At 50.1% G+C, this 23,880-nt stretch overlaps 1 protein-coding gene across 2 annotated transcripts in view; it reads left to right on the forward strand.

Moving 5' to 3' along the window:
* The window catches only part of RNASET2 (ribonuclease T2), a 522,081-nt gene that overhangs the window by 424,207 nt on the left and 73,994 nt on the right, over nt 1-23,880 (forward strand). For both annotated transcript variants that reach the window (XM_069607702.1, XM_069607703.1), the window contains one exon: nt 2,984-3,029. In XM_069607702.1, the coding sequence (XP_069463803.1) occupies nt 2,984-3,029 (46 nt within the window). The remainder of the gene's footprint in view (nt 1-2,983; nt 3,030-23,880) is intronic.

Genomic DNA, 23,880 nt, shown 5'->3' on the forward strand with positions numbered 1-23,880 from the left:
CAGAGGAGAATTGCCTAGCATTTCGGTGCTGGACTGCCCCAGGGCAGGACTAAGATTGATGTTTTGGATATTTCTCCTCTGTGAAAGATGGTGAGCTAAAGAATCTGGGTAGAACTCTCGTAACCAGGACTAATATCTGGCAGAGGTACTCCCAGGACCCCCCTTGTTAATTTGCATAATTGAAGTAACTTTGGGTCTCACCCTAAGTTACTAGGGGAATCCAGACGTGGAACCCCTGCTCACTATTCTTAGAGAGGCACAGCTCCACCCAATTGATGAGGTCCAACCAGACCAAAACATGTGTCTGGGGTTGCTGTTGGTTGTCTTGCTCAGAGGAGAATTGCCTAGCATTTCGGTGTGGGACTGCCCCACGGCAGGACAAAGACTGATAGGTTTTGGATATGTCTTCTCTGTGAAAGATAGTGAGCTAAAGAATCTGGGTAGAACTCTTGTAACCAGGACTAATGTCCGGCAGAGGGACTCACAGGACCCCCTTTGTTAATTTGCTGCCGCCACCCATCATCGTTTGACTGCCGCACCTGCAGAAATGAAAGGAAAGGAAGACCCAAACAAAACTGCACGATGGGCTAAAGCAGGAATGGAAAGACCACACTTTACGGGGCGAGCACACAATGGCAGACTCTGGAGTCCTTCCAGATGACATTGTGTGCATGGAGGCAACTGCCCCATCCTCCTCTGGGACGCCAACCCCCAATAAGCCCCGATGTTCTGGCCTCTGGGCCTTATCCCAGCTTTACATTAGGCTTGTCTTGAGTCCAGCAAGCTGACTCTGGTCACATCCTGGCAGAAAATGGGTTGGGCGATGTTCCCTATTTCTGCACAAGGCACACAATTTGTTTCCCTGTGCAGAAAGACATGTTGCCGACATCATTTGGCAGTACTGGGCTCCCTACTCGGGGTTCTCTGCAATTGAAAGGACTGGGTACTGCAACTTAAATTGCAACATAAAGCACAAGCCTGAGAGAAACCTACTCTAAAATGCACCATTGGGTGCACAGTGCATGACTCCAGTTGATCACAGCTGCCGTTACGTTTAGTGCACCAGCTGCCACTCCCTACAGTGCCTGATAAGAGAAGTTGTGTACTTGTACTGCTTGTTTGGGGGACATGGCATGCTTTGACCGCCCTATCTAAATCGCTTCTTGTGGTAAACAGTCTTTTGAGAGCATTCCTTTGCTACCTGTTCATATACCTGCTGAAGCGTAGGGGCTGGTGGGTGGGTGTAGCATTAATCTACAGCCTGATGGAGGAAGTTTTTTATGTACTACTTCATGGATAGACTTGGTTGCTCCACTAAACACATTAGGAGTTGGGTTCATCCTCAGCAGCCTAATTTATGTGAGTCATACTGACCACTGAGAAGCTTTATTAGCACCCGGGGAAAGGGAACCAACCAATCGTGTTGCTCGGATCGTGTACTGAATCCCAGGAACCAAGTCCGCACTCCAAGCAACACGATGGCTGCTTCCACTGCCCTGCCATCTGTCACCCACCCTCCACTACCTTCCCCCGGGTCTCTGGTCCCTTCCCACCCCCACTTACCTGATTTCTTGTGGCAGGGCAACCATCCACGGCGGACATCTTTTTTGTTTCACTGAAAGGGACAGTGAGAGGCATCCCATTCTTTGAAACAAAATACATTGCTCTTAGCACCCGGGTTTCTGGATTTAAAACCTGGCGTGCTAATAGCAAGAACGCCCGATTCGGCGTGCCGGTTCTGGTGGTAACGACAGCAGGGCCCATCGGTTTACCTTGGGCCCCGGGCCAGATCGGGTGTTGTCACTTAAATAATGCTCGTTTATGGAAGCGCTAAAGGAGTTTCCCATACATATATATGAGGCCAATGCACAGAAAGCAGCTGAGAGCCGGCACTGCAAACTGGGTATTCTAGAAGGCAATCTAACCTTTGACTCGCAACGTTAACATTCTAACAAGTATGCATGACCCTTGACAAACCTTCTCGTGGTCATCCTGCCAGTACTCTTCCTCCTCCCTTCATTTCCTTCCCTCCCTCCCAACTCCCCTTCCCCCCCTCATGCCCGCACCTTGGTCTCCACATTAACCCCCACCTCTTTCTCACCACATTTCTCTCACTGCCAGATCTTGCCGTTTCCACCTCTACAATATCCGTAAAATGTGTCCTCTCATAACCTTCCATGCTACTAAACTCCTAATCTCCTCCCTCATCTTCTCCAGACTCTTCTACTGCTCCACTCTCTTCTTTGGACTCCTCTCCTCCCACCTCTCGCCCCTCAAATCCATCTACCACTCTATCCGCTCCCTCTGCCTTCTCTCACCTCACGACTCTATCGCCTCTTCCCTTGACTCACTAGGATGGCTCCCTTTTCACTCCCAGCTTAAATGTAACTTCCTCTGTCTAGTCTTCAAAGCCCTCTATTGTCTTGCCCCTCCCTATCTATCCTCCCTCCTCACTTTCTACACCCCTCCTCACTCTCTCCGTTCTGCAGATCTCTTCCTTCTTTCTCCTCCTCCTCCACCCTGTGCCCCTTCCCGCTTCTTCTCCTTCCAACTTCTTGCTCCTTACCATTGGAACCGCTTTCCCCTCTATCTGCTCTACTTCCACCTACCCCTCATTTCGCACCTCTCTAAAATCCTACCTCTTCCATTCACCCCCCTAGCTCTCTCCGCTTCCTCTTTTTCCATTGTATTCTCCTCTTCCTCCTTCACCTTCTAGCCCTCCTCTCTCACTTAGTCCCCCTCCATCTACACTTAACCTCAACAATAATGTAAATTGTTCCCTGTACTGTTTTCTGGTTTGATTCAATGTTATGTATTGCTTGTTGTAATTGCTTGTTCCTCATGTAAAGCGCTTTGGCTTAAAGCGCTATATAAATCTAAATAAATACAAATACAAATCCTATACTGTTCTATGGAACAGAGCGTGTATACCTTTTCAGATAATAAGACTCCTGTGATTAATGACATAACTTTTTTTTTCCAGTGTTTTGGCGAAGTGTGGGATAACCCCTTCTTCTAAATATTATAAGGTAAGCAAATGCTTAATGATCATGTACTGTTTAAGATTGCTTTGTTTTTTTCTTAAGACTGGTTTCTCCAAATAACTTGCATATTGTAGTTTGTATTTTATTAATGTGCACTTCTTGTCGTACTTCAACGCTGACTGTGGGACCTTTTTAAGTTGAATACCAAAGCGCTTGATGCAGTTACAAAAGTGAAATTAACGATGAAAAGGGCATTATAAAATAAGTGAACATAACTGGTACCTTGCAGAACAATAAGCAACGTTAAAAATATGGGCGATGAGCAGACATTTTTTTTTCAACTGCTGTGCCTAATGTAGTTCTAAAGGTGTGTGGGGGGGAGGCGGTTCTCGAGCATTTTGGCCAATGATTGCCAGAGCTGCAGACTGGAATAACCCACATTGTGCTTGTTTGGTACAGTTCTATGGCTGCACTTGAATGGGTGTCATAAGAGCAGAAGTTATCTGTGTGCTTTGGTAGTTTGTGTATGAATTATCCCAATTGTGGAGTGACTGGATATGGTTACCTACCTTCTTTGAAATCCTACCTTCTTCAATTACCATCCTAACGCCTCTTTACTGTTTTCCCTCACTGCAGTGCTATACTACACATGTAAACCCATGCGTCACATCTAAATGGTTCTATATACTGTTCTCAGTTACTTGATTCATGTTTTGTTATGTAATGCTTGTTATGAATTCACTGTTGTCTCAATTAAAGCACTTTGGCGCAAATCGCTATATAAAATGTAATAAATACAATACAAATACCCGTGTAAGAGGAGATGCAAGCATTGTCTTGGAAACATGCACTCTTTGAGAAAAACCTGTAGGGTTGGTGGGCCTGCTGTTTCACTTGCACAAACACTACAAACAACAAAGAAGAATAAATATAACAATAGAGCACGGCGCATAAGAACACAAACAGCAAAACTGACTAAAATCGGATAAAAGAAATAAATCAGAAAGATTAAAAAACGGTTGAAAGCGGCAAGATACAAGATGAAACGCATAAGACTAAAGAATAAGACCAGCAGGGTACAGGACAACCACTCGGGCTGTCAGTGTCTTGAGTTGTGTGCGTAAATGCTCAACAATAAATGAGATGTTTTTAAGGCCAGCAGCCAACGTGAGAAGGGGGAAGAAGGGACGTGTGGTACGGTTTACAGCAGAAACAGTGGTTGCTGCAATTGTATGGCATGCACAAAATCATGGGTGGCAGGATAGTATAGCAAGAGGTAGCAGCAATCAGAAGTAGCCCATTGACCTCGGCTGCAAGTACTCTGATCACTGAAATGCTGGTTGAGGCACCTACTTGTACTTCTAATGTCACTTCTCAACTGCTCCATGGCGCAAATTCCCCAACATCTGACTGTGGCACAATTGAGAATATAGCCTACGCTCTCGTGTTGTACCAAACCAAGGTACATGCCCAGTTTTGCAGGGCTTTTTTTCGGGGCCAGCAGAGGAGCCACTCGCTGAATCTGTTTCGGAACGGGATGTTCTTAATAAGGAGGTTTTGGAGTGCTTGTAAAGACTGGAGGGGGGGGTGTCTGTACTTCTGTTCTCTAGATGGTTTAGGAGAGGCACAGAGGACCCCAGCCAAGATTCTCTATTATTGGTACGTGGTCGAGCAATCAAGGCCTAGCTTCTCAGGACGTTCTTAAGTACAGTGTAGTCCCCAAGCACACACAAAGGAATGTCTGCACACTGTATTAGTTAAAACAGTCTTTATATAATTAATATTCAAGGTTATGTACAATATCACGATAACTCACTTTGTAATCGATTATCTATAATGGCAAATATACAGTTCTACATGGTACCACAATTACTATTAGATCTCTTTAAAGTGCATCAACTGTACGGTTAAATGTCACACAAATCAGTTCGTAAAGGAAACCAACAATAGATATAAGAGGAAAGCAGTTGGTTAGAACAATTGGCAGAATACTGGCCCTGCTACTAGACACAGTTCTGTGCGGAGATCCCGCCCACCTGGGCAACCTATGAAATAAAGATAGATCACAAGCCCAGTCCATATATTGTTCACAAGAGACTTTCCAATAGTTCTGCAACCCCAATGTACCTGGTGTTGTGGTGTTCCTCGTCGGGGAATCGACGGCCCTTCTTGAGTGTCCTCCCTTTAAAACAGGAGTCACGGGTCGTCGAACGTCCGGAGAACAGGGTGAGCTACGACTGTGAAGTGGCAGCTTCTTTACTAGCGGTGCTAGTCGACGGGAAAGCGTAAACTTCCTGCAAGGAAGAGGCGTGCGGGGCACCTCGGTGTCGATAGTTCTGGACCGAAAAGAGTTTGAAGAACTGTGGCCCAGCAAGGGCGTCGAGTCGTCGGCGTCTCTGTGGTCTTCGGGAGGCGGGAAACCCACCGGTGGATGCTCCTCGGCGCGTCAACTGTCGGGCCTTCTGCAGCGGGATAAGACGGGCAATGATGCAGACGAGAGCATCGTTGGATCAAATAAAGTTCTTGGGCAACGGGAGCACAGCGGCTCCGGTCGGCGAATGGCGGTAGTCGACGGTGATGGACAACAGTCCGGGTGCTTCTCTTTGGGATTCCGCGGCAGTCCCCGTCTCGGGTCGGCAGCCTGTCGAAGGTCTGTCTACCAGGGAGCTTTGGCAAAGATCAGCTGGTGCACGGTGGTCCCTCGTAGCTCGGGAAGAGGGCGCCTTACCAGGTCCTCTCTGAGTCAGTCCTTGGAGACACAGCAGCTTTTTGATTGATGAAGAAGGGCAACAACAATTCTTCTCTTCCAGCAGGGCTTCAAGGTCAAGCTTCAGTTTCACTCCAGTTACTCTTCAGCTTCTGAACACAAATTCTAGCAGTGCGAGGCCCCCAGATATACTAGTTGGTCTCCCATTCATTCTGCTGGATCACACTCAGGCAACCAATCGGTCAGAAGGGCATTCATGCAGGCAGTCAGCCAATCAGGTGCATAGTGCATTCAGGCCATTCACTCCTCTCCAGACACTCAACAAGTTATGTGTATTGGGACAAGTACCCAGCCATTCAACACTCCACACTGCATGCATACCAGCTTCGGGCAGGGCTGTCTCAGCCATTGTGTCAAACACCAGATACTAGACATCCACAACACAGAATGTGTGTTCGTCACACTCTCCATTCACCCAGCTCCCACCCACAGGCGTACCCACAACATACGGTCGTTGGGAAGGCTGCAGCCAGTCTGGTCAGCACTTCACCACACTACCATATAGGGAACCTCCACCCAACAGCCAGTCAGGGGGAAGGGACAGAGTCTGGGCTTCCCGGGACTTCGGGAAGATCAAGGTAACAGGCAAGGAAGGCAAGAGGCCACGGGGGCCATCTTGTCTCCATCAGGAATCTACTGATTCCAATGACAGGGCCTGGGCATCCCAAAATGGAGGACGCTGAGGGCACCAGTCAGTTCAGCACGGAGCTGCCACCAGCCCATTCCCTGCTCTGTGGGCCACACACAGGTGCCCAAAAACATACACTAGGGGCACAGGTTTGTACTCCCATAAGGAGTGCCATAAGGGTATCCCATGGGGCTGTTCATCCAAAACCAAAGGAGAGCTGCACCGCCAGGAATCCCACATGGACTCCTCCGTGGAAAACACGTCAGAACACACACTGAAAGGCAGTAAAGGACAAGGATACGGAGGCCCTGTCCCTCCGTTGCATTTCCAGCATCACAGTGCTAATGAGCATCAAGATGTTCATTTTAGTCCCCCAACCAGTGCATGCAGCGAGTTTTGATGGTGATGTTGGGTCCCATAATCCATTCATATCCTTGGAACAACCGCCTCCTTTTCCTCACCATCTCTGGTGGTGGAGTCCTTGCTTGTGGAGGAGCAGGTGAAAGGGTCATGGTTCTGGACTAGAAAACGGGCATGTGCCACCAAGTGAATGGGCGCAGATAGTGCACACCGCTTCCACTACGTTAATGAGATGTATTACCTTATAGACTTTGTTGTGGTTGCAAATATAACTTTCCATACTTGGTCTCTCCTTATATATGTGACTGGTATGGCATCGATATAAAAGAGGAAAGAGAAAATATAAAACACTGGCGAGCGATTCATTCTAATCCGAAACCAAAGGCTCCTCAATTTCTGAAGTAGATCTGCCTTTTACATTTCGACCCTCACTTGAATCTTTATTCAACACCTAAAACATTACATACACCAAACCAAAATCATTTTTTTGGTATTGTATTTTTTTATTTACGGTTTGCTCTTTTGAAGTTTTTACTTATTTTTTCAAGAGTTAGCGAAGGGGAAAATGGAAGCATAAAATTAACAGTTCTCTTCCACAAACAAAAGTAAACACGTTGACAGTTCCCCTTACTGCCAGTGCCACCACAACTCGGTCCCGATTTTCAAATGTGGTTGGGCTGGTGCTTCATAAAACTGAACCCTCCTTTCCAGTGTCCCCTCCTCCAACAATTGTTCCTGATTAGCAATATGCCCACACAAGGCAGCATGCCTTGAGCTCTCGGACAATATTGTCCATGTCCCTACTCTCTGGGACAGGGATTCTCGAATCCACACACTCTGGGATGCCACCACTGTAGTGGGTCTGGGTCTTTTGTGTGTGGGACCACACCATTGCTGAAGGAAAATGCCTCACACGTGCTTTCTCTTATGCCGTTATGCTGTTTCCCAGTGTCGTACGATTGTTCAGCCTCTTCCTCCTCGCGTATTATAGGTTGATTGGGTGGACAGTGCCGCACATTTCCCTGTGCCAGCATCACAGATGGTCCAAGAGGCCCATTCTACCAAGTATATAGATGGCTTAGATCTTAGCCCTCCTGGTGGACCCCTGGCACAGGCTACAATCGGCTGTTTTAGCCTTGACTGGTAAAACCCCATCTGCCACCTGGAAATAATCTCAGGCCCTAGAGGATGATGGCAATACATCTGGATCCTTCTTCCTGGGCGTGTTACTATCCTAAGCTATACTTCTTGTTATTTGAGGTCGAGTCACGTCCAGGAAACTGGGCTACACTTCATTCCCCACCGCCCACAATCTGTGTGCTGGGTATAAAGCACCTGATCACTCACATAGAATTTTTGTATTCTACTCATACAGTACACCAGCGGTCAAAGACGGAGGTTGCACAAAGATGGGTGGGGAGTGGGAATGACCAGGAAGAGGTATTATGAAGAATACTGGCAGGAAATCAGAGCATTATCACTTCATACCCCTAGCTAGTCAACTCTTATCATATCATCATACACCAAGTACAGTGTCATAATCTGTGCTGGGGCCTGATTATGGTCTATGTGTGTTATGATGAGTAGTGATGTCATAGAATGTGGAGTGTTGGTGGAAGTGTGAGGTGCTGGGTTCTACAGGTGTCAGTTGGACCTAATGTGCTGGGCTGGATGGATGTCCCAGTGCTTTCTCTACTTTATAACTGGAGAATAAACCTACATGTAAACTTACCTTCTGGTTCCTGTCCTGTCTTGTCCTGTGAAGAAGGTGGTTTTGTTTATATCACTGGCGACGAGGATGTTTTCTGTCCTGCTGGGAAGGGGCAGTAAATGAGAAGTGCTGCCTTCCAGGGAGATATCCATCCAGCAGTAAGGAGCTGCAGGCCGGACAGTGGAGGTCCAGGTCAGAGTCCAGGTCGGGGATTCTGAGAGTCCAGGTCAGGGTCCAGGTTGAGGATCCTGAGAGTCCAGTCCAGGCAGCCCGAGGTGTGGCTGTCATTATCCTGCAAGCCAGGCGGTTGCATTAGCAGCGGAGGGGCCTAACTTGGCGGGCCCTGTGGAGTCTGGAGGAGGAGCTGTCCAGTGGTGGAGACGGCTGGTGAAGTGCCAGCTGCGGTCCTGGTGCGAGTCGGGTCCTGCGCAGGTTTGGCGCGTAGGGCTGGGAGGTGCTCCAGAATGGAGCGGGTCCGCTTCTGTGAATATATGTGCAGGGCGGTGCAAGAGAAGTTGAACGGCGGTGTGGGAGACGCCGTAGAAGGTATTCTGGTGGGAGATGTTGCTGCTTTGGTGCCGTCGTCCATTGTGATGACGTCGGCTGGAGGTGGCGCGGCGTCGGTTGGCGGAGGCCTGGCGTTCCAGCGTCATCAGCTGGAACACAGCATTGGAGGTAGCAGTGGCATTCAATTGGAACGCACCTTTGGCAGTGAGGTCGGCGTGGTCTTGTTGGTTTTCCGAGCCAGGGTGGAACAGTTTCCGGAAACCATAAAAACTGAGGAGTGGTTTGTGAATTTCGCTCGGTCGGTGGAGCTTAGAGGAATTGGTTTATCTAATGCTGAGGACGGCGGAAGTGGGAACAAGTGCCATATTTTTGCGCACAGCTTGAGGGAGTTGGATCCCGATCTATGGTTTTTTTTCAGGACGATGATGGTGTGCACCGAGAAGAATTTTGGGAGCATATACTGGTGGAACATGATGTGCACTGTTGCGGAGGACTAAGTCAGGTAGGTGTGTTGAGGCCTGTAATTTTTGTGTTGTGTTTGTTGTGGCCTCGGGGGCGGGGGGGTAGTTGTTTTTTGGGGTTGGGCCCTGGGTTAATGTCAGTAGATTTGGGCCTATATTATTGAATGTTGTGATGTCGTCTCCGTGTTGTGGCCTTCCGTCTAGGGTATGCCCCTGGGTTTTCTCTTCGGGGGGTGCGGGGCTGGTGTAGGGATTTGGTGCCATGTAATTATTTTTTGTGCATTTATTTTGGACATGTGGGTGCAGGGTTGGTGCAGGGGACTTTAGCGCCATGTCATTTTTACTTCCTTGCATTCGGTGGAAATGTGGGTGTGGGGTTGGCGCACAGACTTTGGCGCCATGGACTCTATGTGGTTATTGGTTATTGTGGGGTTTTATGTGGTGGTTTGTGTTTATTTGTAGGGGAGTTTTCCCCTGGTAAGCTCTGGGGTGGCTGGGTGGGCTCTGAAGGAGCTGTCTATGTTGTGGTTAAGGGCAGTAGGTGCCGTTTATCTTGTAGTTAAGGGCAGTGAGGCGCTGTCTATGGTGCGGTTAAGGGACAGTGAGGTGCTATCTAGGTAAGTTATGGGGATAGTGCGTTGATGTTGATGCATGTCGGTAGGATCAGAGTTTTGGTTCTGAATTCGTGGGTTTTTGGTTTGGAGTTGGACACAGACATGGTGGCCACATCTTTGTGTGGGGCTTAGAAGTCGAGTGGGTTCGTTTTGGTTGTGGTGTGCGGGGTCTCCACCGGGAAAGGATTGGTTGTTTGGGTTCCTTCCATTGTTGTTCTTCAGCTGGTTTTTAGCTGTGGGGTATCAAGCTTTGGGGTGGGCCTGTGGTTTGGGTTTAGTTTTCTTGTGTTTTCCATTAAAGATCTTGGCTAGATTTATGTGGTGTAGCAGATTGGCTCAGTGGGGGTTATTTCTGAACTGGTGTATTTCTTTGTGACAATTGAGGTGTTCTTTGATCTTTGTGGTTTGTTAGCAGTGTTGCAATCAAAGTGTTGTGTTCTAGTGGTGGGTCATAACTTTTCTTGCAATATTGTGTCTGAGCTGGGTCTCGGCTATGTGTTAGTGTTGTATCAGAGGTAAGAAGGGAGATTTGTCATAATCTGTGCTCGGGTCTGATTATGGGCTATATGTGTGTGTCAGTGGTAAGGAGGGAGATGTGTCCTAATCTGTGCTCGGGCCTGATTATGGGCTATGTGTGTTATGATGAGTAGTGATGTCACTGACATAGAATGTGGAGTGTTGGTGGAAGTTTGTAGTGCTGGGTTCTACAGGTGTCAGTTGGACCTAATGTGCTGGATGGATGTCCCAGTGCTTTCTCTAATTTATAACTGGAGAATAAACCTACATGTAAACTTACCTTCTGGTTCCTATCTTGTCTTGTGAAGAAGGTGGTTTTGTTTATATCATACAGCTTAGTTTTCGACCAACATCACTGGTAGCTGAGCACTTGGACTCTAACAAGCATGACACATAGGGAATGCAGGTTCCATGAAATGAGCACGTGGGAACGTGACTGCAAGAAAAACTATCATTCACATTTTCTAGAAATGGTGCTGCCACACACCCTAATAGTATAACAGTGATACCCTCAGTGGAACTTTGCAAGCTTTTTTGACTCCAGGTTTGGTTGAATGGACCCTGCTTGGGGAAGTCATACAGTCTGCCACAGATCCCATTTATGTGAAGGGAGCCAATACCTGGGTAATTCAGTCAGATCTGGGAAAGGCATAGAGAGTACTAAAGACAATCCTAGAAACTACATGGTCAGAACAGGGCTGCATTTGGCAAGGTGTTTATTCTTGTTCCTTCCACCGGTGAAGAGGCAAGGGCAGATCAGTGAGGGAGGATCACCTGGATGGTGGGTCCTTGGGGAGTGGAAGTTGGACACAGATGGGTGAGACATGGTATCCTGCTTCTTATACCTTTTCCCCATCCTACCCTGTAGGATACTCGAACACTGTAGCCCCCCCCCCACCGCCGATTGTCCGACACAAACACTTACACACATCACGAAAGACGACGGACAAACCCTAAAGCCATTTCTCCAGCATGGGGTCTGGCATGGATTCACATGCTCATGAATATTCCCCGTCGTCAGGCTGGGAATCCTCGGTAAAGAAAAAATCAGTATCAGTTTCGTTTCTGATCTGTCTTTCGTAGTAGTAACCAATCACTGATCTCTGCGTCATACTGACCACAGCCAATGACTGCCATCTCCCTAAGCCCCGCCTCTGGCAGCCATCTTCAGATTTTTACCACACGTTCAAGTGTTGGGAGTCCTCGTGCTTAGCTCTCGAGCTTTTACTGCATGTTTCGCGCTTTTTCAGGTGAATTTTCACATTTTTTTCGGTTAATCGAGCCTCAAGCTCCACCTTTTCTACTCCCGTTAACGGGTACCCGTTGCGGGATTTTCCTACGCCCCTCAATGGTGAAGATTTCGTCGAATCAACCTCTTGGAGGATTCCAGAAGATTTGCGGCCTACTTCGAGATGGCCCAGGACGCGAGTTCGTCACCCGGACCCAAGCTGTTTCGCAGCTGCCCTGGATGCGGGCTGCAGAATGTGTTTGAGGACGAACATTCGCGATGCCCCTACTGTCTTAATGGGGACAAGACTCATGTAGAGAAGGACTGCCAGTTCTGCAAGAACTTGTCGGAGCGGACCATGAGGGACCGTCGATCTCGTCTCGCCAGCTGGTTGGAGAAGGGCTCAATGGGTGAGAAGAAGAAGAAAGGGTCCGAGCGGGCTTCTAAGTCCTGTGCGGGCGCCCCGGCGACGGGGGCCCAACACCAGGCCAAGCGCTGCGAGTCCGCTGGCTCCGGGAGCGCCGAAAGGTCGGGCTCTTCGGTCGCCAGGCAGGGCGCACCTTCCCCGGCACAGTCAACCACAAGCCAGCGCTCCGGTTCGGGGAAGAGGAAGTCCGAGACCCCGGGTAAGCTTCGGGAGAAGCCCCGTCTGATCTCTGGAGAGGGGGAGCGAGGCGTCGCCCCTCCCCCTAAGGAGAAGGCCCAGGACGCACCTAAGGTGGTGAAGGCTCCTACCCAGCAGGCAAAGGCCTCTATCGAGGCGATCGCGGCGACTCTGGCCAAGCCGGCAGAGACCCCGCCAGCGGATACTGCCTCCGGGACTAGAGTTTCCCTGCCGCCAAGGAGGGAATCCTCTCTTCAGCCCATCGTCATGGCCCCCATGATGGAATAAGGGGAGGGGGGGGCACGGTAGCCTCCTCGAGCTCGGAGTCAGCCTCGGAGGGGGAACTGACCGAGGTTGCGAAGAATCTCGAAGTACAATTCGAGAAGGTTCGGTCCCGCAAGGAAGATCCTCGGGAGATAACCGAAGAAGACGACGATGGCGAGGAACAGCAGCCTTCCCTTCCGGCGCAGCCGGAACCTAGGCCTCAGGATAGCTCGGCGGCCATTTTGTTTGCGATCCAGTCCTTATGCTCTGAGATAAGGACGAGATTACCATGGCCCAGGCCGGAGGACCCGCAACCTGGCCCGTCGGGAAGTCCTCAGAACAAACGACGGAGGACCCAACCCTCTCCTCCGCTCGCCCCCGTAAGGCCTGCAGTTCCCTCCTCATCCTCCCACGAGTCGGGAAATGACGGTGCGGTGGGCTCGACGACGGGTTCTCAGGGTGACGACGACGGAACGGGTCTCCCGTCGCACGGGCATCTCCGCCCGACGAGATTGCCTCATTCCACGCCATGATCGCCAGGGCGTCCGAATTGTTCCAGCTCTGCCCGGAGGAGCAGAAAAAGGAAGGTTTCCTCTATCAGCGCCGGGAGGCCAAGAGGAAGACTGTCATCGCGGTGCCTCTAATCGATGACATCTGGGAGGAGGGCCTGTCGGTACTCAAGAACCCCTCCACGGCACCAGCCAAATGGGACCGGTACGAGAAGAAGTACCGGGTCCCCGAGACCGCTCCCCTGTGCCTCAGGGCCCAGCCAACGCCAGACTCGGTCGTCTCGGCGGCGGCGAAGAAGAAAGCGGCGGGGTCAGGAGCCTCAACGTCTAATTCCCCTCCGGACGGCGAGGGAAAGAAGTTGGACGCCATGGGGCGACGGGTCATTTCGTCGGCGGTGACGACGATCAAAGCGGCCAACACCCTGGCGATCGTGGCCCGTTATGACAGGGAGCTCTGGTTTAAGCTGGCCCCCATATTGGACTTCCTACCGGACGACAAGAGGTCCGAGGCCCTGGAAATACTTCAAGAAGGCGAGGTGGCGTCGGACCACGCCATAACGGTGGCAACCGATATTGCCGATACCGGGTTCCACCAGCTGGGCAACAGAGTTTGCCTACGACGACGGGGTTGGCTCCGGGCGACCGACTTCCATCAGGACGTCCAGACCAGGGTGTTGGACATGCCGTTCGACGGCAGCAACTTGTTCGGGAAGGCGGTGGACGAATCCCTCCAAGCCATAAAGACGGCCCGCGCCCTAGGAGCCCTTCAGCAACGACAGCCCTATTCGGGGCTCCGGAGGCAGACAGGGGGCCTCCAAGGGATCCAGCGGTGGCTCGTCGTCCTACCGCCAGGCGGCACGCTCCTCGTCTCAGGAGGCCTACAGGGGTCGCGGCAAGCAGGGAGCACCTCGCCGCCGTCAGCAAGGTGGCCAGGGCGGCAAGGCCACCACCTCCAAGCAGGACTGAACCGGCCGTGGCCTCGGGCCCCCACCGAAGCACCCCGGTGGGAGGCCGGCTGACGAAGTTCGTCGGCGTGTGGAAGTCCATCTCCACCGATCGTTGGGTGCTGGATACCCTGGCAAGAGGACACTCTATCGAATTCCTGAAGAAGTGCCCTCACATTCCACCGGTGGCCAGGAAGGTAAATCACGTCCCGCAACTGCTGTTGGAAGTACGGGCGATGCTCAGGAAAGGCGCCATCGAGCCCGTCCCGAAGAGGCTCCGGGGCTCCGGAGTGTACTCAAGGTACTTCCTCGTCAGGAAGAAGACGGGCGGCTGGCGCCCCATCCTGGACCTTCGTCGTTTGAACAAATGCATCAGGTCACAAAAGTTCAGGATAGTCACCCTCCAGCACGTGCTGGGACAGCTGGAGGAAGGCGACTTTCTATCGTCGCTGGACCTGGTGGATGCATACTTCCACGTTCCCATCCTCAGAAGTCACCGAAAGTTCCTCAGGTTCGTCGTCCAGGGACGCCACTACCAATTCAGAGCACTGCCGTTCGGATTGAAGTCGGCCCCCAGGGTCTTTACCAAGTGCCTAGCACCTGTGGCGGCGCGGCTGCGCCTCCAGGGGATTCACGTCTACCCCTACCTGGACGACTGGCTCATCCGCTCAAGGACGAGGGAACTCGCTGTCGAACACACTGCGAGGACCGTCCAGCTACTCACAGACCTGGGATTCACCATAAATTACCCAAAGTCCCACCTGGTGCCGTCGCAGGTGGCCCTGTTTCTGGGAGCGGAGCTCGATAGTGAGGCGCCTGGCGGCACCGTCGGAAGAACGGACGAAGACCATTCTGGGCAAAGTGCAGCGCCTGCTAGCCACGGACGTGGCCAGGGTGAGGTCCATCAAGTCCCTCCTGGGGATGATGTCCTCTTGCATCTACCTGGTGCGCCTATGGAGACTACGGATGCGCCCTCTTCAAGAATTTCCCGACGCCCGTTGGATGCAGGCGACGGGCACCTTCGAAGACAGGGTCCCCCTCAACGAGGTGTTCCGACGGGCTATTCAGTGGTGGGGCGTTCGAGCGCACCTCACGGCGGGCAAGGACTTTCAGACGCCGGCGTACCAGGAGACGGTGCCGACGGACGCTTCCCTGGAAGGTTGGGGCGCCCACACCGGAGATCTCCACGCAAGAGGCCTCTGGCTCCCGGAGGAGAAGCTCCTGCACATCAACATCCTGGAACTCCGAGCCGTGTTCTGGGCTCTCAAATCGTTCCTCCCGTCGCTCAAGGGCAAGGTGGTGCGGATCTTCACGGACAACACCACGACAATGTTTTACATACGGAAGCAGAGAGGTACCAGATCCCCAGCCCTATCCAAGGAGGCGCAGGATTTGTGGCACTGGGCGGTCACCCAGGGGATGTTCCTGGTTCCCTTCCACCTGGCAGGAGAAAGAAACACCATCGCCGACTCGCTCAGCAGGGAGCTGCGCGCGTGTCACGAGTGGGAGCTGCGCCAGGATCAGGTGGATCAACTCTTCCGACGATGGGGCAAACCCCAAATCGACCTGTTCGCAACAGCGACGAACTCGAAGTGCCAGAGGTTCGCCAGCAGGTTTCCCCAGCCGAGAAGCATGGGCGATGCGTTCTCGTTCCCTCTAGGATGTCCTATACCTGTATGCGTTCCCTCCGTTGCCGTTGCTGCTTCTACTCATCAACCAGCTCAAGAGGTCCCGGTGCAGGATGATCCTCGTCGCACCGGCGTGGCCGAGGCAGATCTGGTTCCCGGACCTTCAACGTCCCCATCCATCAAGCTGTCGGCAGACGCGGATCTTCTCTCCAGAGAAGGAGGTGCCATCTTCCACCACGACCCGGCGTCGCTGAACCTGCAGGCTTGGCTCCTGCAGCGCTAGAGTTTGGAGGGTACGATATACCGGCCGACTGCAGAGAGGTTCTTGCAAAGGCCAGGGCGTCCTCGACTCTCAAATGCTACGGTCACAAGTGGAAGAGGTTCTCTATCTGGTGCCGAGCACAGAAGATCAACCCCCTACGGATTACGGCCCCTCAGGTGCTGCCGTACCTGCTATCGCTGGCAAAGGCTGGGCTAGCCCATGCCTCCATTAAGATTCATCTGGCGGCGATCTCCAGATATACCAGAACCACAGGACGGACGTCCCTGTGGTCCCATCGACTGGTGAAAGAGTTTATGAAAGGACTGTTCCGGTCGTTCCCGCCGGTGAAGGCCCCGGCCCCGGCGTGGGAACTTAACGTGGTGCTGACTAGGCTCATGGGGCCCCCATTCGAGCCGATGCACTCCGCACCGATGAAGTTTGTGTCGTGGAAGACTGCATTCCTGGTGGCCATTACCTCCGCACGACGAGTGGGAGAGATCCAGGCCCTATCCTGCAAAGCACCGTACTTGACTTTCCATGCCTCGAGGGTGGTGCTTAGGACGCACCCCTCCTTTATGCCCAAGGTGCCATCGGACTTCCATCTTAACGAGCCCCTGGTGTTACCTGTTTTCTTCCCGTCTCCTTTGTCGCCGGCCGAGAGGACTTTGCAATCGCTGGATGTGGCTGGAGCGCTGAAGTTCTACGTGGACTGCACAAAGAGTTTTCGGAGGACATCACAGCTGTTTGTGAACTTTGGACCAGTGAATCAAGGGAAGGCTCTCTCGAAGTCTTCTATTTCCAGATGGCTCTCCGGCTGCATCATGCACTGCCACTGGTTGGCTAACCGACCGCTGCCAGGCCGTCCGAGAGCCCATTCGACCAGAGCGATCGCTGCTACTACGGCATTCCTATCTGGTGTGCCCCTGCTGGACATCTGCAGGGCTGCTACGTGGAGTTCGACGCACACCTTCACGAGATTCTACCTCGTCGATCCGGATTCCAGGGAGGCGTCCAGGGGCGGCCAAGCAGTGCTGCGCAACCTGTTCGCTTAATGTGAGCCTGGTGAGGAGGTAAAAGATGCTTAATGTTGAGTTGTTGTATTGCTTAATGTTGAGCCTTTGCCACCTCCCGTGGTTGTGCATGTGTGTACTGCTATGTATTCTTATATTCATGAGCATGTGAATCCATGCCAGACCCCATGCTGGAGAAAGAACAAGTTACTTACCTGTAACTGTTGTTCTCCAGCATGGGTCTGGCATGGATTCACATGCGAACCCTCCCGCCTACCCCTCTGCGGCTCTTCACTTGGTCATACTGCCACTTCACGTGCTACCAAATCTGAAGATGGCTGCCAGAGGCGGGGCTTAGGGAGATGGCAGTCATTGGCTGTGGTCAGTATGACGCAGAGATCAGTGATTGGTTACTACTACGAAAGACAGTTCAGAAACGAAACTGATACTGATTTTTTCTTTACCGAGGATTCCCAGCCTGACGACGGGGAATATTCATGAGCATGTGAATCCATGCCAGTCCCATGCTGGAGAACAACAGTTACAGGTAAGTAACTTGTTCCTTACCTGACATATCCCAACACCAGGGTCAGGCAATTGACGAGAATCACACACCTGACGGCCATTTCCCTTTGCCACAGGGATAAAAGGTGGAACAGGAAAGCACAATATGAGCAAGGTAGACCGCATAATGAGAGGGCTAACTCAACAGGGCAGTTCAAGAGGAGGAGAAAGACGGTGTGAATCGAGAGGGTGCCAAGGAGTGTAGTGACCTTGCCCTTTCTGACCAAAACCCGTGAAACCTCTGCATAAGGGATCGTAAGACCACGCACAATAGCCAGCGTGTGTTGCAGCAGATGTCAACGTACACCGGGTCCTCCTCCACTGACAACCAAGCCGGGGAGGGACGCTTGGCCTCATGGTACCGGCCTTGATTCCAGAGACAATTAAAGCAAAGCGGTTCATCACAGCCGTTGAGTCGAGGGGAGAGCCGATAAGAAACCAAACTGTGTTGAACAAAAATAGCAAGCGGCTGTTTAAAGAAAGTACAAAGTACTGTTGATACACAAGTGGAAAGCCAGCATAGAAGAGTCAACCACCACGTGGGTGCTCACTCAGGAAACTCTGGCCGATTACGCTGTTGTTGAACTACCGTAACCAGAAGGCCTTGTGAGAAAGGCGAACATGGGGACAAAGTGGTCATACAGGAGTCTAGTAAAATCCTCTGTACAGTCGAAAGCCTTTGACCAACAGATGATTGTGAAGCTAAAGGAAGCAAATAACACATTTAAAGTTGCAAGAGTGAACCCAACCGAGGGATGCTGATAAAAAGGGGCAAAGTCTGAAGTCCCAATGAATGGTGTGCTGACAAGAATGAACGCGGCAGGGGGTTGTCCACAGTGAACTGTTTAAAAAGACGTAGTGAATCCGACAAAGGGAAGCAGACATTCGAGAAGGGTCTGAGCCCGAAAGAGGGGGATCCAGGGGTGGAAAGGTAACACCCAACATGCAGGCAGAAAGAAACTTTTGTTTATTATTTTATTTTAAGACATCAGGTCCTCGGAGGCAAGAGACTTAACCACCGAAGGCTGTGATAAGCTCAGAACGGAACTGTTAGCTCGTACTAGGAAAGCTCGAGCGTGTGCTGTGCTAGAGAGTCCTACCTTGTCCCTTGCTCGACCCAACTACTGCATCCTGACTTATTATTTGTGAACACTTATTTGTTTCCTATGAATCCTATCCCACACTCTGTTTGTATTTAGCAAGGATTGGCAATAGGTTTGTTTCTTAGTACATGCCCTTTTATTTGACAAGACGCCAATAGGACTGCCTTATTATTTGATGGTCATAGCTTGCTCCCATATTAGATTTAGGCTTAGATTAGGCATTTTTCAACCGACATATACAGTTTAATAAACACCCTATGAACATAATTGGTCCTCTAGAGACCTCTCGATTAGGTGATAAATATGTCCTTGTGATTGTGGATTATGCAACCAGCAATCCCAAGGCCTTCCCAATGCAAAATAATACCACGCAGCAGAGTCTCAAACACCTTCTACCTTATTTGCTAGAGTTTGTATCCCCAACGAAATACTAACAGACCAGGGTTCAAACTTTGAGTAAGCTTATAGCCGAAGTCAAAGAGCTACTCCACATTACCACCCTACAAACGTCTGTGTACCATTCTCAGATGGATGGTTTGGTAGAAAGATTTAATAAGACTCTAAAACTGATCTTAGGAAAATTGGTAGATAACGACGAGAAAGACTGGGATTGAATGATTCAGTGGGCACTATTTGCAGTGAGGAAACCCCCCTCCGCAACCCCCCCAACCCCCAAGCTTCCACAGGTTTCTCTCCCTTCAAACTGCTCTATGGTAGAGAGCCCCGAAATGTCCTGGACATGCTCTGGGAAATCTGGGAAGAACGAGAGGAGGCTCCCATTCCCATCTTGCAAAACAGTCTCCAGAATGAGAGAGCATATGATATTGGTTCGAAACTTGGTTTGCACACATATGAAAAAGTCCCAGAGCCAACAAAAATCCACTTGAATTTAAGATCATTCTCTACTGGTCCTCTTACCCACCTCGGAAAACAAACGTCTCCAAGTGGCATGGACCTTATGAAATCGTAGAGCGAACGGGATTCTGTACTTATAAACTAGCCCAACCAGACAGGAAACATAAAATCCAGTTGTATCACGTAAATCTCTTGAAAGCATGGAGAGAGAACCCGTCAGCCATCCATGCCAAAATACTAGCATGTCTGTTTCCCGAAGAGATAGAACCAGGAAGAGTGAAGGCACATACCACTACATTAGAACACCTAAAGGTAAAGTGGTTAATTTAAAACTGTATTGACTCCCAGAAGCACTGTAAACAAATCGTGATCGAGGAAGCCAACAAAATGTTGAAAACCAATATTGTTGAACCATCTTCAAGCCCGTGTTCCTCTCCTATCGTGTAGGGAACTAAACCTGACCGCTCCTGGAGATTCTGCATAGACTTCCGTCAAGTAAATGCCATCTAGGACTTCGATGCATATCCTATGCCTTGCATCAATTACCTAATTGATAAACTCTGAGCAGCCACATTTCTATCTACCTTAGATTTAACCAAAGGGTACTGGCAAATCCCTATATACGGGCCAGAGAAGGAAAAAATGGGTTTTCCACGCCTCTAGGACTATTTCAATTTAAAGTCCTGGCTTTTGGCTTACACAGTGCGCCAGCCAGTTTCCAACGCCTCCTGGATCAAATTTTACAACCCTACTCTGATTTCTGTGGAGCTTACATTGACGATATCGTCTTTTATAGTAAAACATGGGAGGGCCATCTCCGCCATCTTTATACCATCATGAAAGTCCTCAAACGCTGGCCTAACTGCAAATCCAGCTCAGTGCAGATTGGCCCAGTCAGATGTAAAATACCTAGGCTTCTTCTTAGGGAATGGGAATGTTCAGCCCCAACATAAGAAGGCAAAAGCTGTCGTTGATACACCAACCCATAAGACCAAAAGAGATCTTGGATCTTTTCTCGGGTTAATAGGATATTACCGCAGGTTTATCCTGAACTTTTCAGATAAAACAGCCAGGCTGATCGATAAACTTAAGAATGCCGAACCCCATAACTTTCATTGGAATGACAAGGATGAGATATGTTATAACATCTTGAAACAGACTCTGTGCCAGAACCTGATCCTTAAGGTAGTCGATTTTTCTAAAAAGTTATGATATGATATATTTTATTTATAGCGCGCCCATACATAAGTGTTTCAAAGCGCAACGAGGCAGGGGAGGGAGACGGGGGGAGACAAGACAACAATCTTACTAGGCCCAGTGAAATTGAGATTGTGCAAGTGCAGGGGAGAGGAAAGGGGAGAAGTGCAAAGGGGAGGGGAGGAGGAGCAAGTGCAGGACATAGGATCAAACATCAGGAAACAAGAAGTGCGGCCAACAGATGGCAATGCAATCTTAAATTCAGATAAACAAGTGAGTGCATGTAGGGGGACTGTAGGGATACAGATAGTCTCAAGTACAGGGTTGCCAGGAGGCAGTGCAGATGTTCAGCTGGGGAGGGCAGGGACCCGGGCCCGTGATTCAGAGGGTAGCCAGTTAACCAGTGCAGTATCGGACAGGAGATCAGCAGGGAAGAGGAAGAGAGAAGGCAGAAGCAAAGAGGAGAGCCTTGAGCTGCTTCCGGAACTGGAGATGGTTCTGGTTAAATTTCAGAGAGGCGGGGAGGCTGTTCCAGAGGGAGGAGCCAGCAGAAGAGAGGTCTGCCCCCAGCTCGTTGCTTGGAAAAACGCCTGACCGTCAAGGAGTTGGAGGTGGAGGAGCGAAGGGATCGAGTAGGAAGATGCTTCAGAAGAGAAAGCTTGAGATATTTTAGTCCCAGGCCCCAAAGGTCTTGTGGACAATGCAAAGTGTCTTGAATTTGATCCTAGCAGCCACAGGGAGCCAATAGAGGAATTTCAGTGCTGGAGAGATACGATCCCTGGGCTTGAAGCCAAGGACAAGTCTTGCAGTCCTGTTCTGGATGAGTTTCAGAGGGAGAGTAGAGGCAGGCAGATTTAGAAAGAGGCTGTTACAATAGTCAAGCCTAGATAATCTTACAATCTAGATAATCTAGTTAATCTTACAAATAAATGCCTCCTTCACAGGATTAGGAGCAGTCCTGTTCCAGGTTTGCGATGGATTAGAACACCCTATATTAGTCACCAGTCGAAACTGTTCCCACGCGAAATAAAATGACTCCAAGTTGAAACTAGAGGCCCTGGTCATTAAATGGGCAATAATCCATTTTAGATGCTACCTCTTGGGACGAAAGTTTAAACTCTTCACAGATCACTCACCCCGGTTTGGATTGGCCAATGCAAAGACTTCAATCCTCGGGTCATGAGATGGTTTCTCAACCTACACCCGTGGGCGTAATTATAGTGGGGGTTGGAGGGGACAAGACCCCTCAACTTTTGTGGCATGGCTTTTTGTCCGCACCCCAGATGCCCCTCCCATTATTTGGCAGGGGAAGCGCAGGGGGTTTGCATTGCGGCCGCCACATCAATTAATTGGACAGCACCAGGCTGGCTGGGGTATCCAGCCAGCCTCGCTTTGTCTCATTAGTTGGGCTGACCCAGCTGTTGGCCCTTCCGAAGTCAATAAAAGAGTCGGTAACAGTGAACACCTGTTATTTAAAACATAAAGTAGGCAGGATTTTGTTTCCGTGTGCGTCTCTGTGATTAATGCCTGCTGCCCTATTTCTACTTAGCAAGTACTGTTGGTTGGTGTTTGCTGGTGTCCCCTTTAATGTAGTCTTTGATGATTTTTGTTACATCGACACCAGACTCTGTGTGTGTCTGTGTGTGTTCTAAGGTGTTGTGAAGTGAATTATGTAGGCGCCCTTTGAATCTGCCTCTGCCATCAGGAAAGGGGATGCAGATACTCACAGGCAGGCCCTTGGAGCAGTGCCAAGAAACTAGGAGAAACAAAACCACCTGTAAGCAAGCAGTAAGCTGTGTGCAAGCAGTCGGCGTGCATTGGAGCAGGCAAGGAGCTGAAGTAAACCCAGGTTGGTGAACACTTGCCAAGCAATACCTTAGACAAGAAACTGTGTGTTAGATTGTATATGTTGTGACTAGTGGATTACCTATGTTGTAACTAGTAGTTTAGCTATGTCCCGTTAGCACTGCAACTATTGTACTATTTATGAACCTGTGAATAATGTCTAAATCATAATGAAGATGTCTGTAACTACGCCATGATACCCTTGGGTCTGGGCGTATAACAAATGAAATAAATAAAAAAAAGCAAAAGAGGAACCCTTTGCTTGATCCTCTAAGACGGGAAAGGGCTCCATGTGTGCAGTGCAGCACTGTGTTGAACCACTTTTGTTGCACTCAAGAGAGAAGGATAGTCCCGTCTGTCTATTTCCCATGTGGGGCTGCAGTTCCTATCTCAATCCTATCCTGTTCCCCCTGTCAAGACCACCACTGCATTGTGGCAATGCATTCAGAGATATCAATTTGCTCAGGGCCACACTGCTCGGCAGAACTTTGTCAATATCAGGGGGATTGCTTACCTTCCCAGACTCTTATTCAGCTACACAGTAGTGAGTATGCCCTGCAGGGCCATCTAAGACCTGCCCTTCACCACCTCAGCCCCAAAGTGTGCTACCAAGCATTATGTAGAGGCTGGGGAAGCTGGATTGGTGTGCACACATCAGTTGGGAGTGAGACACATTGCACAGTTACTGAACAGTGGCACTATTTCTACCAGATACACTCTCATGATTCAGTATGTTTAGAAGTTTGCAAAAACTGACATTTTGTTCTGCGTGGGTATTAAATAAACGTATGCTCTCTGGAATCCAACTCTCAGCTGAATCCAGAATGTTGTTGGTCTATATATTGATTCCATTTATTAGCCGAAAGGTTTGGTTGCTTGTTCAGTTGCTGTGCTCCTTCATTGATCCCACCCATTTGATCCATTGGTCTCTTGTTCCCTCCCGCAGGCAGCGCAATCCAGCCAACATATTCTCTTATCCATATTTATGCAATAGGGTGGCAGAGCTCTGTATAATCACTCCTGGGGGCACTTGCCTCATTCCCCTACACACGGGCGTAATTCTTTGGCAGGTGTTCAAGGGCGTTTGTCCTCCCAACTTGCGAGGCACACCATTTCATCCCCTTCATTTGGTATAGGGTCGTTTTCCTTTAGATGTCCTGTCCTGCCCAACATTTTCAGCAAAGTTACTCCACTGCCTACAACCCTATTGTTTCACTGTGGAACACCGAAAAGGAAAAGATCAGGAAAATGTAGATTCTTTCCCAGTTCCCCTGTGAAACAAATGTGGCTACATTGCATGGAGGAAGGCTATGTGAGAA

Source organism: Ambystoma mexicanum, chromosome 4q (genome assembly GCF_040938575.1).
Source record: "Ambystoma mexicanum isolate Mex_15411 chromosome 4q, UKY_AmexF1_1, whole genome shotgun sequence".
Lineage (NCBI taxonomy): Eukaryota > Metazoa > Chordata > Amphibia > Caudata > Ambystomatidae > Ambystoma > Ambystoma mexicanum.